Source organism: Plectropomus leopardus, chromosome 5, assembly GCF_008729295.1.
Source record: "Plectropomus leopardus isolate mb chromosome 5, YSFRI_Pleo_2.0, whole genome shotgun sequence".
NCBI lineage: Eukaryota > Metazoa > Chordata > Actinopteri > Perciformes > Serranidae > Plectropomus > Plectropomus leopardus.
In genome coordinates this window covers 21,583,486-21,600,012 of record NC_056467.1, presented here as the reverse complement: position 1 = coordinate 21,600,012, position 16,527 = coordinate 21,583,486, and the positions used below count along the sequence as shown (strand labels likewise).

The following is a 16,527-nucleotide window of genomic DNA, read 5'->3' as shown; positions in this document are numbered from 1 at the left end:
CAAACTAATTTTTTCAGATTTCAAAGAGTTAACCATGACGTGTGTTTAGCGTGTTTAGTGTGTTTAGCACTGGTGCCTAACAAAAACAGGTCTTAGTTTTGACAGGTAGGGGTCTTTCTGCGTGATGTTCTGTGTCCCCTGAATCTGCAAAAGTTCCCTCAACGGAAATATTGTATAAATTTCCAAATTATGAGTGTATTCTTTCTCTAGCCTATACATGCAGATGATTGATTAGCAATCTGCCCAAGATGTATGTCTTACCCAAAAGAGCGCTGACCCTCAACAGAAGTTATTTGATCAGACAATGTTCCTATAGGCCATAGTATTTTTTTATTTTTATATTTTGTTGTATTTTTTCTATTTTATATCTATTTTTCTTGACTTTTAGTACTTACTTTTATTTTATCTTAATATGTTTATTGTTATGCACCAAATTCCTTACATGTGAAAACTGACTTGGCAATAAACCGAATTCTGATTCTGACATACATATTATATGTCACCAGAACAAATATAGTTATACTGTGATTTTTCCTCTCTCTCAGCTAAAAGAGACTGTAACCAGCAGGCCTGACTTTCAGTGTCTGGTATACGCAAAGACACATAAATTACATTAAGTTATGATTAATTCAGAACTCTGCTGACTATGACTACTACAGAGGGAGAGAACACATAATGCCTGTTTTAAAGTCCTTACATTCATTGATTGTCAGTTTTCCTATTGATTATAAAATTCTTTGGTTTTGCACTGGCCTACTTCTCTAACCCAGTACCAGTGGTGGACAGTAACAAAGTACATTTCTGTACTGTACATAAGCACAGTTTTTGAGTATCTGTACTTTACTTGATTATTAATTTTTGGAAACTTATAACTTTAACACCACTACATCTGAAAGACAAAAATTGTACTTTTGACTCCACTACATTTCTATGATATGTAGTGGATATGAATGATTCTTGCTTGAGATCAGCAGATGATATTGCTTTTTTTTTTCTTTTCTAAAATGCAAAAGTTCATAAACTGTGTGGTTTGTTTATTGAAGTGGTGTTCCCATACCTCTACCTTGCGCTTGCGCTACTCAGATTGGGCAGCTCATCAGTAGTGACAGGTAGAGATGACAGGTCAAGCTGTTTCACATTTCTGGCAGTGCTGTGTAATAGAAGTTCAATCAATGTATGTACTGACAAAAAAAGCAGTCGACATTTTTGGTCCAGATTAAAGCTGATAGTCGTTTAGATGCTGTGGTGAGTCCTGTTGTTGTTAATGGCTGTTTCAATTTCAAGCTTTAATCTCTTTGGATTAAATATAACTAAATAATTAACGGAAAAAAAAAGAAGTTGAAGTAACCTAGCCTACAAATTATGACTTATTTACTTGCTTTGACTGATTATATGAGCAAGTCAATGCATTCAGTGGGTTGTTTTAAAGTCATCAGGCTCTGGTAATGTAGGGTACTGTAATAATTTCCAAAAATGCACTGAGATTTAAAAAAAAAGAAAAAGAAAAGGAAAAGTAATTTGAATATTTAAGTAGGCTAAGCAAGTACTCCAGTAATTTAACTCATGTAATGATTTGACTCTGCAACTTTCACATGTAATGGAGTAATATTTGACGAGGAGTATATATAGTTGGACTCAAGTAATAGAGTTGTGTGCCTTGTCCAACACTTCCTAGTACTGGATTGACTTGTCTGACATGCTTCAAATGTATGAACCAGAACAATCCCCCAGGTTGTCTGGCACCAGTCTTTTAGTTGTTTCACATGCAGTGCAGGAAAAAAAAGCAACAACTTTTTGTGAGGCAGCTATAAGTCTTCACCCTTAGAGCTCTACATTAATTACATCACCTTTTAGAGACCTAAAGTAATTGACCTGATTCCAAAAAAACTCAGGATGGACACCTCTCAAGTATAACAACTTTAAAGTAGAACCACGTTAGACAATTACATTTCTTGTGTAAATAAATACAATATCAATATTTTTATCACAGCTCGAAAACCTGCTACGTCTATTCCTTTCTCTTCCTATCAGTGTCCAAACTCAACAGTTACATAAAGTTTTTGCTGATTTAAAAAAAGTCTCCCTATGGGGTTTTCACATACCAGCAGATGTCACAAGTTGACAGTTTGACTCACGTCACAGAAATCATGCTAGTAGGCTGCATGACTGAATGTTACATGGAAATAATTGCTGGTGTAGTGGAATGGTTTACTGTCTTAACAGCCTTTGATGAAATGACGAGTATTTAAGGAAAGCAAAAAAGGTTTGTTTAGAATGACTGCGATGAACAGGTTCAGATTTGACTTCACTGAATTTGATTACATTTCCACTTGTCAAAATTAAAGTGCAGGCTACTTATTTATTATTTAATTTTGAACTGTTAACAGTTATCCTCTGTTTTTAGCTCTAAACCTAATGCTTAAAGTAGTAGAAAGTTTTAAAATGACACTTTTTCAGATCATACAGTGAGCTTAAACAGGTGTAAAATAAACTAGGATAAACACCGACGAAAAGTAAATACATCGTCAGATGTGAGAAGTGTCTGGGCTGCATTACAGGATATGTATGTATGTATGTATATAGTTTTTCCAATCTGTCTTAAAACAATAGTGAGTTACCCCCCATTGTACATTAAAAGAGGTTTATCTTGCATCAATCATTCCTCTTGTTTATCTGGCAATTAAGAGATTCCCTGTCATTCTTAAAGACATCTTTCATTTATAGTTCATCAAATAAATGTATAACAGCAAAAGTATTTCTGTACAAAGAATTAGATCGATAAGTTTGTGCAAGTAATGGTAGGCCTAAACATATTTTTTAAATTTTTGTTTATGCTGATACATGTATGTTTCTCAAAAACTCAAAGGACACAATAAAGAGGTTCTCACTCAAAGGACAAAATAAGGAAGGAAAAATACAAAAAAACAGGCCTGCTCTCTAAATGCATAAAACATTCCAATTTTAAGTCGTGGACAAATAGCCCACAGTGAATATCTTCCAACCATTTTTGTTAGCCAACCTTTTTGCCACTGCAGCTTGTGCAAACATTGTCAGTGGAAACACAAAGAGGGACTTTTATACTAAAAAGACTATATATAATTATCATTATTAATAATAATAATATAGACCTTATTATTGCTTTCTGGCCAAAATGTTTATGGTGGTAAGGGGAATGTTTAAGAGTTTAAGAGGCTGTCGACCTTGACGACCTTACTATTTCTAAAATCCTGGCTGGGGGTGGGGGTTGGAAAACACTACAAATAATAAGCACTGGGGAGGGAGTTATGGTTTGTGATTTGGCTTTGGGGAGGTACATTCAACTTTATGTTCATATTTTGTATTTGTCTTAAATTATTATCATTATTGTTATCATCTTATATTGTCATCAGGTATTGTTTTCTTTTTATTTATTTATTCTAATTATCTGGTTTTATATCCCATCAGCACAATCTTTTCGGTCTTTAGCTGCCATCTATGATTATCTGCTATATTGATGGTATTTATTTCATTGTTGGGGTTGCTGTTTTCTTTGTTTTTCTTGAAATTGCCTGATTTATTTTACTTAAATCCTGCATTGTTTTAAATCTGGGATCAACCTCGTAAAGAACTTTGTAGCTTCGTTTCGAAAAGCACTTTGTAAATAAATTTGTATTATTATTACAATAATAATTATCATTGTTATTATATGAAATACCCTCAGAACACCAAAACCTGCATGTGGGTTTGAAAAACATATTTTCTTTTAAAATCTTCAAAATCACACTGCTTGGCATAGACAGAAACTGTGAAATACTGTTATTTGTGGTGGAGGTAGGGTCACTCCGACTCTAGAAAAAAAATATTTGTAGCTCAGGGTAGGGTCATGTTAGGCTATTACAAAATAAATCACATCCCAGGCACCCCTATACTCTTATAAATAAAGTACAGTCCCTAAGTTATTCAGCAAATCAACACTGAAGAAAGAAAACGTGAAAAAAACTCATAGATGTGAGAGAAGTAGCTAAGGCATGAGGTTACCATCATAGAGCCAATTATAGTTTCACTTTATAAAAATAAACGCAGTCTGTGGATATCTGCCGGATGGTAGCAACAGGCCAAACACGGGTAAAAAGACAGACAGGGACACACCACTGGAGTTATGTGTGTCCTGCAACTCTGGCCAGTTAGATTTTATTCGTCATTGGTACATCCGGGTGCTTTATTTTTTGATTGACAGTTGCCATGGCAACAAGCTAGAGCATCGCCATTTTGTCAGGAGGGTTTTTTTCCCAGCTCAGTCTTTTCAAATGTTCTCCCTTCCCGCCGGAATAATGCTGTCAGTGGATATATATTTGACGTTTTTGGATATCGAAATGCGTCTAGTGGATCGGATTAAGAAGATCAAGAGGCCGACGTTTTAACATAGTTGAAATAATTAGGCGGCGCCGCACTAACTCAGTTGTCCGTGTCTCTGGTCCACCGGGCCGGTTCACTGCGCAGGTTTGGACCGCGCGCCATTTTGTGAAAATTGACACAAAATTCCTAACCAAAATTATCAGAGGACACGGTTTCTGTTTCATGTGTGAAACACTCTGGATTTAACTGTATTGTCGTATTTATCGAAGTGGCCGACGCTAAATTTGCTAAGACAACGTAAAATCAGAATTTGGCATATCGTTTATTTAGCGGTAGCTAGAATTGTTAGCTTGAGGCTAGCCCAAGGAGCTACAGCTAGCCAGGGCAGGTAGCTAATGTTAGCTGCGTTCATTTTGTCAACTAGCTAGCCAGTTCGCTAAGGTTAGCTAGTGAGTTATGCGTGCTAGTTAACGTTAGCATGTTGCTAGTCATCAGCTGATAGTAACGTAAGTCAAACTTGCTTCGATTGCCGATGTTGTTCGTCAAAGCTTGGGATATGAAGAGCGTACTAAATCTGTCTGGCGAATTATTTTAAGAGTTTGCCGACCAGAGGACGGGGGATTGGATTTAACGTTAACATTACTCGCTAACCGTGCAGGGAGGGGAGAATCTCAAGCTGGATAAGTTTCCTCATCATACAGGTCATTGGACTTTAAATGAAGATCGTGCCATCAGAGGTGAGCAATTGTAAAATGTTATCTTTGACTTGGTTGTCTTGAAATTTCACGTTAACGCTTCCGCAGATGTATATTAAATGCAACGTTAACAACGATGGACGCGACAGTGAAGTTGAGAATGGTAGCTTATGGTATGGCGGCTAGCTAACATTTTGTGGCGGAGCCGACTCCTCTGAAGGCAGCGTTAACGTTTGCCTTCAGTCAGTAGGTCAGCGGACTAATTTTAATGTTAGATCAGTCTTCTAGCTTGTTGTGGGTTAGCGGGTGCAGCGGATTGCATGGACTTGGACGAAGAGACATGCTGGCACGGCGTTAACGTTACAGCTAACCCTGCGATATTAGACACTGTCATTGTACGATTTAAGCAAAATGTAGCCTTGCGAGCTAACAGCCGCGTTTGATTTGCTGTCAATGCAGTGTCCAGTTGTATTAATACTAGAGGTGTAGTTTGGGGTTTTGAATTATTCGGTGCCGAATCTCACCTAGCTAACCTGGCTAAGTAGCTAATTCGGCTAACCTGGCTAGTGGTTAACGTTGACTTGTTGACGAACCAGCTGAATGGGCCCCACAACCCGCTGGCTGAACACAGCGTCACTAGCTAACGTTAACGTTGGATTGGTGAGAGATATGCTTGCTTGTCCCGCAGTTTTCAGGGTAACGTTAACGACGACAACGTTAGCTAGTTGGACTGCTAACGGTAACGCGAGTCCGAATAGCCATTTATACGAGGAATTTTAGACATACGCGACCGATATGTAGCAGGAGAGGACGCAAATTAATACTGAATATGCTTTCTAAATTCCAACCATGACGAGATCTACCCCATCATCTGTAAGTACAGAGCTACCCGGGCACCGTCTTTTATGCACGGACGTTAGGCTTTTAATTGTTTTGGATGGGTTACATTTGATTCAGCCTCTGAATGGATCTAATCAGTTGGGCGTGAGAAGATGACACATAGGCTTGTTACAGAGGTCTTCAGCTATTACCCATGATATGATACAGCTACTAATGGCAAGCTAGCTGTCGTTATATTTACACCTAAATAGGCCCGTTGATGCCGTGATGAGCACAGCCAGGAAAGGAACTGTTCATATGTCAGTACTGAAGATGAACAATAATTTTAGGAGAGGGTGAAGAGATACAAGTGCGCTTGCAAAATGGCTTTTTGATCAAATACAGCTTGAATTTACCCATTAGGGTTAGTGATTTTTTTAAAATGTCAATTTCACCCTATAGTTAGGTTAGTCTGCTGTCGGGTATTGTTTGTAAAATGGGCTCAAATCAAACTTTTTCAGATCCTTGTCAATTTGCATGATACAGTAACAAACAGTACTGTATTATAACATAGGTACAGTCATTTTAGTCATTTTAATTTTAAAAGTGTATTTCAAATCATTCTTTTATTGTAATTAAAAAGGTATATTGAATATGGACATGCTGCCAGGAGATCCAGTGCTATTAAGTCCACAACAATATTAATCCTGATTTGTTTTGTGAAGTGTTACCTTGTCAGTCACTTTCTAAGCAAACTATTTATCGTTTAACAGTTTCACAAAAGCTTCAGATCTGTAGGGTTTTGAAAATTACAATTCCAAGACAATAACTGAAATTTTAATTTTGATCCACAAGCTGATTACCTTTGAAAATTGAATTTCAGCTGTATTTTTTTTTTTTTAGAAAATATCCCCAAAAGTTCATACATTTACCCAAAGCACACTTTTCAAAGTTTTGGTGTGTCTTCTGTTCTTTAGGGGCCTTCTGTACCTTCTTCTCAGAAAGTTTAACCACTGTGAAGTTAAATCCCCACAAAAGATGGCACAATGATAATGATCTGTTTTTATTCTTTGTAGTGGGTTGTGGTTTGCTGCTGGACTCTCCTCCCAGGATGATATGAAATTTTACAGGAGATGATGCATCCAGGTTAGCTGCTATATATTAAGCCTTAACCCTTTGGTGGGAAGTGGTGCACCTAAGATCTTCTCTATCACTTATTTTGCTTTTTCTAATTTTTTACATCCAGAATCGCAAAATGTAGGGCTTTCTTAAGTGATAAAAAAGTCAAACAGTGTTATATTATTTTTAGAATTGGTCGGTGCAGTATTTTTTAAAAAAAATGCAGTTTAACCTTTTTATTTGATGACAGATCTCCAGGTGATTTAAATATGATTTTTTTCAGGTCTCAGGTACACAAACAGAAAAATATACACACTAGTTACCATGACAAATCAGTCTTATCATTTCAGTGCTTTAAACTGATATTGTATTAAAATGATCCAAATTAAAATGATTGCATTTATATAATTTAGCTACATTAATTTTATCTCAATAGTATAGTTTGGACAAGCCCTCCAATATGAGCTTTTATTTATGTTTTTCTTTTTTTTTAAGGTTTATACAATGGACATGTTTTAAAAATACAAAATACATATAAAAAACATTTTTTTAAACTATACACATATTTATATATTATATACACATATATTAAAACACACACATAAATATATAGTATATAAAATATTTTATTTTCTTAAAATACAGACTTTGCCTGTGCTCTATCATCTTACAGTTCCCCTTATTTCTGTCAGTGGATGTGTATTTTTTCCTTTTCCAAAGCTGGGTCAGCTTTCTAATGCTCTCAGATGGAGTGCAGGTTTTGGGCTGTGCAGCTATTTTGCTGTCAGGCTCTTGTGTTGAAAGCAGCGTCTAAGTGTGCCAAAGTTCAATTTTATTTCTTGTTTATTTCTTGTTTTCTCATTGGAAAATGGGAGCAGCTCTGCCCTGGCAACAAAAGTAGGCTATTTGCATACTGCGTTGTGATTGGTCTGTGCATTGATGGGCTTGCCAAATCACGCTGTATCTCTGTGGTGATAGGCTATGCTAATTAGGTGCTGTTGCTGGGATTCTGAATAGTGGTTACTGTGTAGCACTGGTGAATTGTGTTGTCTGGTGAGAGATGCTGATAGCTGAACATGCTATTTGATAATTTTTTGATTCCTTCTGGCTTAAAATGAAGGATGATTCACTGTACAGTGTGGGGATGCTTTTTTTCCACCCCCTTTCACTGTTAAACCTGCTGTTTTGCTCCTTTTCTTCGCAAAGGTTGATATATTACTGCTATATTTTAATTTTGTACTTATCCTTTGATGCATTTTTCTGACTTTACGTGTTTAACAAAAGACACTATTAATCTGACATGTTTATTAACAATGAATTAATCCTCTTTTTTTGTTTTAACATCTTATGATCATTTTTGTCTGCATATTTGTGTGACCTTTATAATTTCAAGATGCATGTAAATATTACAAATACATTATTTGCATTTTGCATATATTTTCTCTCCCCAAATGTACATTTAGGTATTATTGTAAATTCACACTGGTTAGATTAACCAGCAAATAATGCCTCTTTATATTAGATTTATACAGTAAGAAGCAAATACCTTTATCTGTTTTATTTTTGGGCCATTAATGTGCTGTGTGGAGGAGGAAATACAGCTGTTTTGCATTGCCTTTTTCCTTCTCTTTGTGTGTTTTGTTAGATATAATGTTGAATTAAGGTTATATGCAACTCAGAGCAGTGTTAATTTCCTTCTAGGAGGAGAGACTTCAGCATGCAAACCTTCGTCCGTCCGGCTTGCGCCCTCTTTTTCTTTACACACTGCTGGTCTTCAGATGGCTGCTCCAATGCCCCATACGCACCAGCAGTACAGTGACCGCCACCAGCCAAGCACTGACCAATCTGTTACGGTCTTACCGTACAGCGACCAGACACCACAGCTCACTGCCAATCAGGTACACTAACCCTACCCTACCCCGGCTCTTGCATTTCTTTTAGTCTTAATGTGTGGTGCTACAAGAATTGCAATACTTAATATGATTTGAAAGTCTGCCTCTCTTTTTGCTGCTGTCACCAGGCAGAGTAGCTGCCTGTAAATGCTCTCTCAGTCTAGCCATATAATATTCAGCAAAATATATTGTATTAAATTGAATAAGTGGCCTTCAAGATTAACATGAACAATTTAGATAAGCCCTCTTACTTACAAAAATCCTATGCATATTGTTTGTTTATGAAATGTTGTGATTTTCCCATTTGATACTTCAGAGGCACATGCCCCAGTGCTTTCGTGACCCAACTTCAGCTCCCCTGAGGAAGCTCTCCATTGACCTTATCAAAACATACAAACACATCAATGAGGTTTGTTTTGTTCTTTATTAAATACATGTATCTATTTCATCTGATTGTTACATGGGATTTGTGAAAATTGTAAGACTAACATTACAGTTCTGTAAGTTTGATCATGTGAATTGTTTACTTTTTTAATTTCTAGGTGTATTATGCAAAAAAGAAGCGACGGCACCAACAGGGTCAGGGTGAAGACTCCAGTCACAAAAAAGAGAGGAAAGTCTTTAATGATGGCTATGACGATGATAACTATGACTACATCGTCAAGAATGGGGAGAAGTGGATGGACCGCTATGAGATTGATTCCTTGATAGGAAAAGGATCGTTTGGACAGGTGCTTAATTATAAATTACACACACACACACACACACACACTCTTTGTTTGAGTCCATGTGACTGAACTGTATTTCTTGAAATTGGAGAAACAACTTGTGGCTTTATTTTACCCTGAATGCTTGATGCCACTTGCTGATGATTTTTGATGTACAGTTAACATTTGAAATGTTAATATTTATTTTCAAAGCAATTGCCCTGATTTAATTTTGGGAAACATTTTTTTTTCTCTTTTTGGCATCTTTAGGTGGTGAAAGCGTATGACCGTGCTGAGCAGGAATGGGTTGCCATTAAGATCATCAAGAACAAGAAAGCTTTCCTCAATCAAGCCCAGATTGAAGTGCGCCTCCTAGAGCTCATGAACAAACATGATACTGAGATGAAATACTACATCGGTAATTCACTCTTAAAATTTTGCCTCCAATCTCACAAGACATGTAAAACAAATCAAAAGGCTTTTTCCTGTATTTGACTCACGTGGGCACAATTTGTTCTTCTGCAGTTCACTTGAAGCGTCACTTCATGTTCCGGAACCACCTCTGCCTCGTGTTTGAGATGCTTTCATATAACCTGTATGACTTACTCCGAAATACCAACTTCCGCGGCGTCTCGCTTAACCTCACCCGGAAGTTTGCCCAGCAGCTATGCACGGCGCTGCTTTTCCTGGCCACGCCTGAGCTCAGCATCATCCACTGTGACCTGAAGCCTGAGAACATCCTCCTCTGTAACCCCAAGAGGAGTGCCATCAAAATAGTGGACTTTGGCAGCTCATGCCAACTGGGACAAAGGGTATCTAGCTGCAGTTTTCGTTATCAGCAATAAAGTGAATGTATGCACGAATGTCCCTGAGAAGGGTGTGATAGCTGTTGCTTCAAAACATAATGAATAGGTAATTCAGAGTTAACAGGCAAATGGGGAGTCTGACTGTCCATGCTTTGTCTTTGTAGATATACCAGTATATCCAGAGTCGCTTCTACCGTTCCCCAGAGGTGCTGCTGGGTATGCCCTATGACCTGGCCATCGACATGTGGTCCTTGGGCTGCATCTTGGTGGAGATGCACACTGGAGAACCTCTCTTCAGCGGAGCCAATGAGGTAAAAGGAACTGATATACTTTTCAGATTTGTGCTGTGTCATGTTTTGTAATATAGTTGAGAAATGCAATGTTTGCTGTTTTTTTTTTTTTTTTTTTTTTAACCTGATTTCTTGCTCAGAAATGACGTCACCTAGACCTCAAAGATTTAGAAGCTGAGAGTTCGCGACACTCAGTTGTCGAGGCACGAAATTGTTTTCTCTAGTAATTATGGCCATTTGCTTGAGCTCAGAGGTTTTGACAGTTAAATCAGCACAGGGAAAAAAAAGTGAAATTCACTGGGATATAAAAATGTCTTTAGTGTGCTGAATGTAAATGTCACGATATCTTTATTTTTATTTTTCTCCAGGTGGACCAGATGAACAAAATAGTCGAGGTTCTTGGTATCCCGCCTAATCACATAATGGACCTAGCCCCAAAAGCCAGGAAGTTCTTTGAGAAGCTTTCTGATGGTACATGGAGTGTTAAGAAGACCAAAGATGGCAAAAGGGTGAGCTCAGTTTTTGTTTTTTGCTGTTGTAAGTCTGACTAAAACTTTAATTATTGCGAAAACCGAGGTACACAGAAGTCATGGCCTGATTTAAATCTCTTAATCTTTGTGCACTCTGCCTTAAACAGTATAAGCCTCCAGCCTCGCGGAAGCTCCACTCCATCCTGGGTGTGGAGACAGGGGGTCCAGGTGGCCGGCGGGCGGGGGAGTCTGGCCATGCTGTTGCTGACTACTTGAAGTTCAAGGACCTGATCCTCCGGATGTTGGACTATGACCCCAAGAGCCGCATCCAGCCCTACTATGCCCTGCAGCACAGCTTCTTCAAGAAGACTGCGGATGAGGGGACCAATACAAGCAGCAGCGTGTCTACAAGCCCCGCGTTAGAGCAGTCCCAGTCTTCAGGAACCACCTCCAGCACCTCCTCTAGTTCAGGTAACTGCCACCTGAACACTCTGCTGCTCCGCTGTCGTCCAGGAGCGATTGTCAGTTGTGGTTATGTTGTTGTTTTTACATGAGAAATGCAATAATCACTTCACTACAGTTATCTATTTTTAAGGTGGTCATGATTTTGTTGGTATTAACCTTGTGTCCTGTAGCAGGATATCAACTGTAAAGAACAGCATTAAAACCGAATAAATGTTAAGCTAATTCTGCTGTAGCTTTTGGCATATTTTAGGTGATGTTTTTGACACTTTTGTTGAACCCTTAGGAGGATCATCTGGGACAAGTACCAGTGGCAGAGCAAGATCAGACCCTACCCATCACCACTTGCACAGTGGAGGACACTTCGGCACGGCCATGCCTGCCATCGATGGTGACAGCCTCTGCCCACAGGTCAGTAAGACACCCAGAACAATTGTAAATTTCATATTTATATTTTATATTTTTGTGTTGTGTGTGTGTTTCCAAAATATTAGTGCACTTTTGCTTTGTCGGCAAATGCACAGAGGCTGCTTCCATTATTTTAAGCTGTTTAATGAAGATCTTTTCAGAATAAATTTTAAAGGGGCTAATACATTGGACTAATAATCAAATTCCTATTCGAAATATAGTATTTTTTCCATGTTGCTTGATTGACTGTTCTTGACCGTCTGATTCTTATACAGGACAGGATTAACATCACAAACATCAAAAACTGGAAATCAGATTTTTGTGAAAGTTACACTGGCAAAAATTTGGTATTTTTCCTAAATCTGAATCAGAAATACGTTACTGATTCCCGGGGGAAATTGTGGTTTGTTACAGTCGTTCTAAAGTCAAGCATAGAGAATTGATAAAGTAGAAATAATTACCAGCACAAAGTCTGCAAAAATAGAAAATAGGAATGCAGTAATAATGAAAAATAGCACTGGTATGTGAATATTTCAAATTATAAATATGGTACAACACAATGTGTAAACCAGTGTATAAACATGTAAATATGAACGATGTCTATCATGTCACAGATAATAGATATATACATAAGTAATAAGAACAATGAAAATATACAAAATATTTGCAATGTGTGTAACAAATTGGGAATGATGTCAACTCCGTTAAATCTTGCAGACCACTACTTTTTAGGGATACTAACTTACTGACTGAATTATGGTGCAGCCATATTCCACAACTGACTCCTGTTCTTTGTTGGACTTTGACAGGCAAGACAGCCTTACCCACCCCCGCTGGTGTGGGGAGGTGGCGTCGGACCAGAGTCAGTCACTGGAGAGACCCACCCAGTCCAGGAGACCACCTTTCATGTTCCCCCTCAGCACCCTAAGGCCCTGCATCCCCACTCACATACTCATCACCACCACGGGCAGATGATGGCCACACGGCCACGCCCACGCCACTACACCTCCCCGACACACAGCTCCTCGACACAGGACTCCATGGAGGTGGTTCATGGCCATCTGTCCATGACCTCCCTGTCTTCCTCTGCCTCCTCTTCCTCTACATCGTCCTCTTCCACTGGGAACCATGGCAACCAGGCCTACCAGCTCCGCCATTTGCCTGCCGGAGCCCTTGACTTTGGTCAGAACGGTGGGCTGAGCATGGGGCTAGGTGCCTTCTCGAACCCACGGCAGGAGACTGGCATGGCAGCGCACCCTGCATTCTCCATGGGCACGAACACAGGGCCTGCCCACTACCTAGCGGAAGGCCACCTGGGCATGAGGCAAGGCATGGACCGGGAGGAGTCTCCAATGACTGGAGTGTGTGTGCAGCAGAGTTCTATGGCCAGCTCGTGACTGCACTGACATTTGGCTGTGTGTTCCCCTGTGCGTCATTTTTAAGGTGGTGTTTTTTACTACAAGGTGTGTTGAGAACAAAAGCTGCTCACGTCAGAAGGGAGATATCACTGAACCGCTACTACAGAGAAAAACCTTTGTTAAAAAGTATATATGTAATTTTCATCAGTTTTTCTTTTGCAATCATTAGGCACAAAATAATACTGCGGAATAACCATAGTGAGATTGAGACATCCATTTTACCATTTCACCAGTTTCATGTAACCACCAAGTAATCACCATATGGTATTATGTGGCAAAATCTTCTAAGGAGCATTTCAGAGCAAAGTTTGAAGCTGTTTTGCAGGTAGCTGTTGGTGATGAAATGCTTGGCGTCCTCTTTCGGTTCAAACCGTGGACTGCCTGACATTACTGTTCCACTGGTTCTTAATTATTTTGCCCTTTTTAAGTGAAATTTCTCGTAAAAGCTGCTTGTAAATCCTGTAGCTTGACAATGAGGGGAAGTGTTTGCGGTGATATTTCTTGTTGTTGGTCGGTATTGTGTAACTCTGTTAAAGGGGAGCACATAGCAGTGGAGTCCCTATAGCGTGTGCTGGCCGGGTGGAGAGGAGACCCCGCAGGTGGATACTGACACCAACCGGGTCGGAGGAGAGGGAGGCACCACCCCTCAGGCCTAGAGGCCCTGTAGTCCTGCAAGCTGCAACAGGGCCCGGCACAGATGAGAGCAGCGATGGGCGCGGGAGACGAAAGGATCCAGCCCAGTGAAAGGAAGACAGTCAGTGGCTGGTTCTAGATAACCCTTTGGCCTTATGACTCATGGACTTGGAATCGGATGGAGCTGGACATTATCATTTGAATTAAGATGGCTTTTCTCTATTTTTCTCTCTAGACAGCCCTTAATTCTTTGAGGAAATTAAAAACAACTTAGAAAAGGTAAATAAGAATGGTAATTTGAGGCCTTTCTCGACAAAGATTTCTTCTTCAGCAGGGCCCCACATAACAGGGTCTTATTGTACACAACAACCTCCTAAACATTACTTCTTTGAAAATCTTATTCACTGGTTAAGGATTTTGCGGTGGAAAGAACTATCTCTTCCAGAGTCTACCCTTTTATGTTTTGTTATTTTTCCCTTTTGCATGTAGTTCCTCATCAGAACCACCTGCACAAGTCTCTCCATCCAAAATATGGAAACTGAAGAAAAAAATGAGTTAAGTGACTGCCTTTTTTCTCCTCAAATTATGCTGTGAATTTTACAAGAATTTATTTTCCCTTTGGATATGTTTTTATACCAAAGCAGTTGTTTTATAGCATATAGGTGTCTGTAACCAATAATGTAGCAGTTCACCACTTTGACGCAAAGTTTATCAAGATCTTATTTTAACGTCAATACAAACAGCTGCAATATATTACTTTAGCAAAACTGGAGACCGTTGTTGAGACCGTTGGCTATTGTGTATTCTGGCCAGATTTGTTTGCAACGTTTTACCAAAACTGTTTCCATATTAATTGGTAGATTATTTTGGGAGTCTTTTAAAACTTTGGTATGCTAGAGAATTTGGTAGTTACTCTGCAGGCTCCGGAGTAGCAAGATAGAAGCTGATGGTTTAAAAAAAAAAAAAAAAAAAAAAAGGAGACTAATGCGTTCTATTTCTGTGTCGTCGTTTTTCTTTTGCCCCCATCATACTATTTCAAAGGGTTTTGCTGCCTTTCATACATCATTTGGTCAACTTGGCTAGTTTCTGCCGTGAAGCAAGACTTAATGTCATTGTCTTGGCAGAGTAAGGATAATCGTGGCAAATCAGTTTGTGTTGAATGGTATTTTTCTGATTTGGTAGGGCAGATCCCCCATGATTGTTGTCCTATTCAAAGGGAAAGTGTGTCCGTCAGCCCACAATCACATGCTTTGCCTAGGCAGACATGCATGTCCTCAAAACATTAGTCGATAACCAGATTTTTTTTTATATCAGGGATTTTGAAGTGCTTTCTTTCTTCTGTTGCTCATTTTACCAGCTCTGAAATTAGACAGAAAAAAACCTGCCCACAGCCACCTTTCAAATGAAGGGCAGGCCACAGGTCATGCTGTTGCCATTTTAAAGGAGAAACCATCGTAAGAGATCATGCTTGGTATTTCCACAAACACAAATGTAAAGCTACCTATATTGAGATTGGGGTTTTATCTGGATGTCAAGGTTAATTGCAAATTTGCAATCATTTTTCATACCCCGCAGAATTTGAGACATTTAGAAATTGCCAGTGGTTTTATTACTGGCACTCATACTGGTACTAAACATTCCAAAAATAAAGACTGAAAAAGAAAAAAAATTGACTGCAGTGACTCGTAAGTGTGCGCCTATTTCAGATCATGCTGATTGACCTCTTATTTAGAGCAGTTGTCATGAAATGCAGCCCCTTTTTAATAGTTGAAATAGAATTTATGTATATATTTATATTTTTTTAATAAAGGAAGTATAGAACTCACTACCTTGCTCCTGCTGGTATGTTGATTATGTTTGTCAATTTGGTGACCATTCAGTGGGCAGGAACTCCTGTTTTCTTAGTGGCAAAACCTTGCCTTTTGGCAAAGGTACTTGACTACATCAGGACAACACTATGAGGTAGGGTTTGAATCAAACAGGGAAAGCTAGATCTTCAAACCTTAATAATTTTCACAGGGTATATTGTAAGTGCATGTACATCACAAACCTTACTTTTTGGTTATATGAGAAGCACATGGTTGAAAAAAAGGTTCCATCTTTCATAAGCCTGTTCAGTTTGTGGGTTATACACAAACACATATACTTGTCGACATATCTGAACACCCAACAGAAGTTGAAATCCTCTTATTTAATTTGGATTTATCCTTTTCATTTTTGATTTCACATTTTTTCACTTTTTTTGTACATGCAACATGCACTATAGAATTGAACAGCATGGGGGAAAGGATAAGTCCATGTATCCACAGATTGTAAGATCTAGTCAAGACTTTGCTGTGTTTATGACAATGCCCTTTGTATTATATTAAGACAGTCTTATGTATGATATATAAAAAGAAGTTAATTGAATTGCTCTGTGTGTCTTTATTGATCTCCATCTGCATTAGCTATTTTCTAAGACAGGTTGATCATT

The 16,527-nt window shown here is 38.7% G+C and overlaps 1 protein-coding gene across 3 annotated transcripts; it reads left to right on the top strand.

Moving 5' to 3' along the window:
• The first annotated feature begins 4,217 nt into the window (after nucleotides 1–4,217).
• On the top strand, nucleotides 4,218–16,463 carry dyrk1ab (dual-specificity tyrosine-(Y)-phosphorylation regulated kinase 1A, b). 3 transcript variants are annotated; one of them, XM_042486282.1, is made up of 12 exons: nucleotides 4,218–5,072; nucleotides 6,926–6,995; nucleotides 8,670–8,866; nucleotides 9,177–9,269; nucleotides 9,403–9,591; nucleotides 9,838–9,985; nucleotides 10,093–10,379; nucleotides 10,538–10,684; nucleotides 11,032–11,172; nucleotides 11,301–11,604; nucleotides 11,882–12,006; nucleotides 12,813–16,463. In XM_042486282.1, exons 2-12 carry the CDS (start codon nucleotides 6,983–6,985, stop codon nucleotides 13,398–13,400), a joined length of 2,232 nt encoding a protein of 743 aa, XP_042342216.1. In that variant the 5' UTR covers nucleotides 4,218–5,072; nucleotides 6,926–6,982; the 3' UTR covers nucleotides 13,401–16,463. The 3 variants fall into 3 exon arrangements, with proteins under 3 accessions (XP_042342216.1, XP_042342218.1, XP_042342217.1); XM_042486284.1 differs by lacking the exon at nucleotides 6,926–6,995 and having other exon boundaries at nucleotides 4,979–5,072; XM_042486283.1 differs by lacking the exons at nucleotides 4,218–5,072; nucleotides 6,926–6,995 and adding an exon at nucleotides 5,751–5,903.
• Nucleotides 16,464–16,527: the final 64 nt, after the last annotated feature.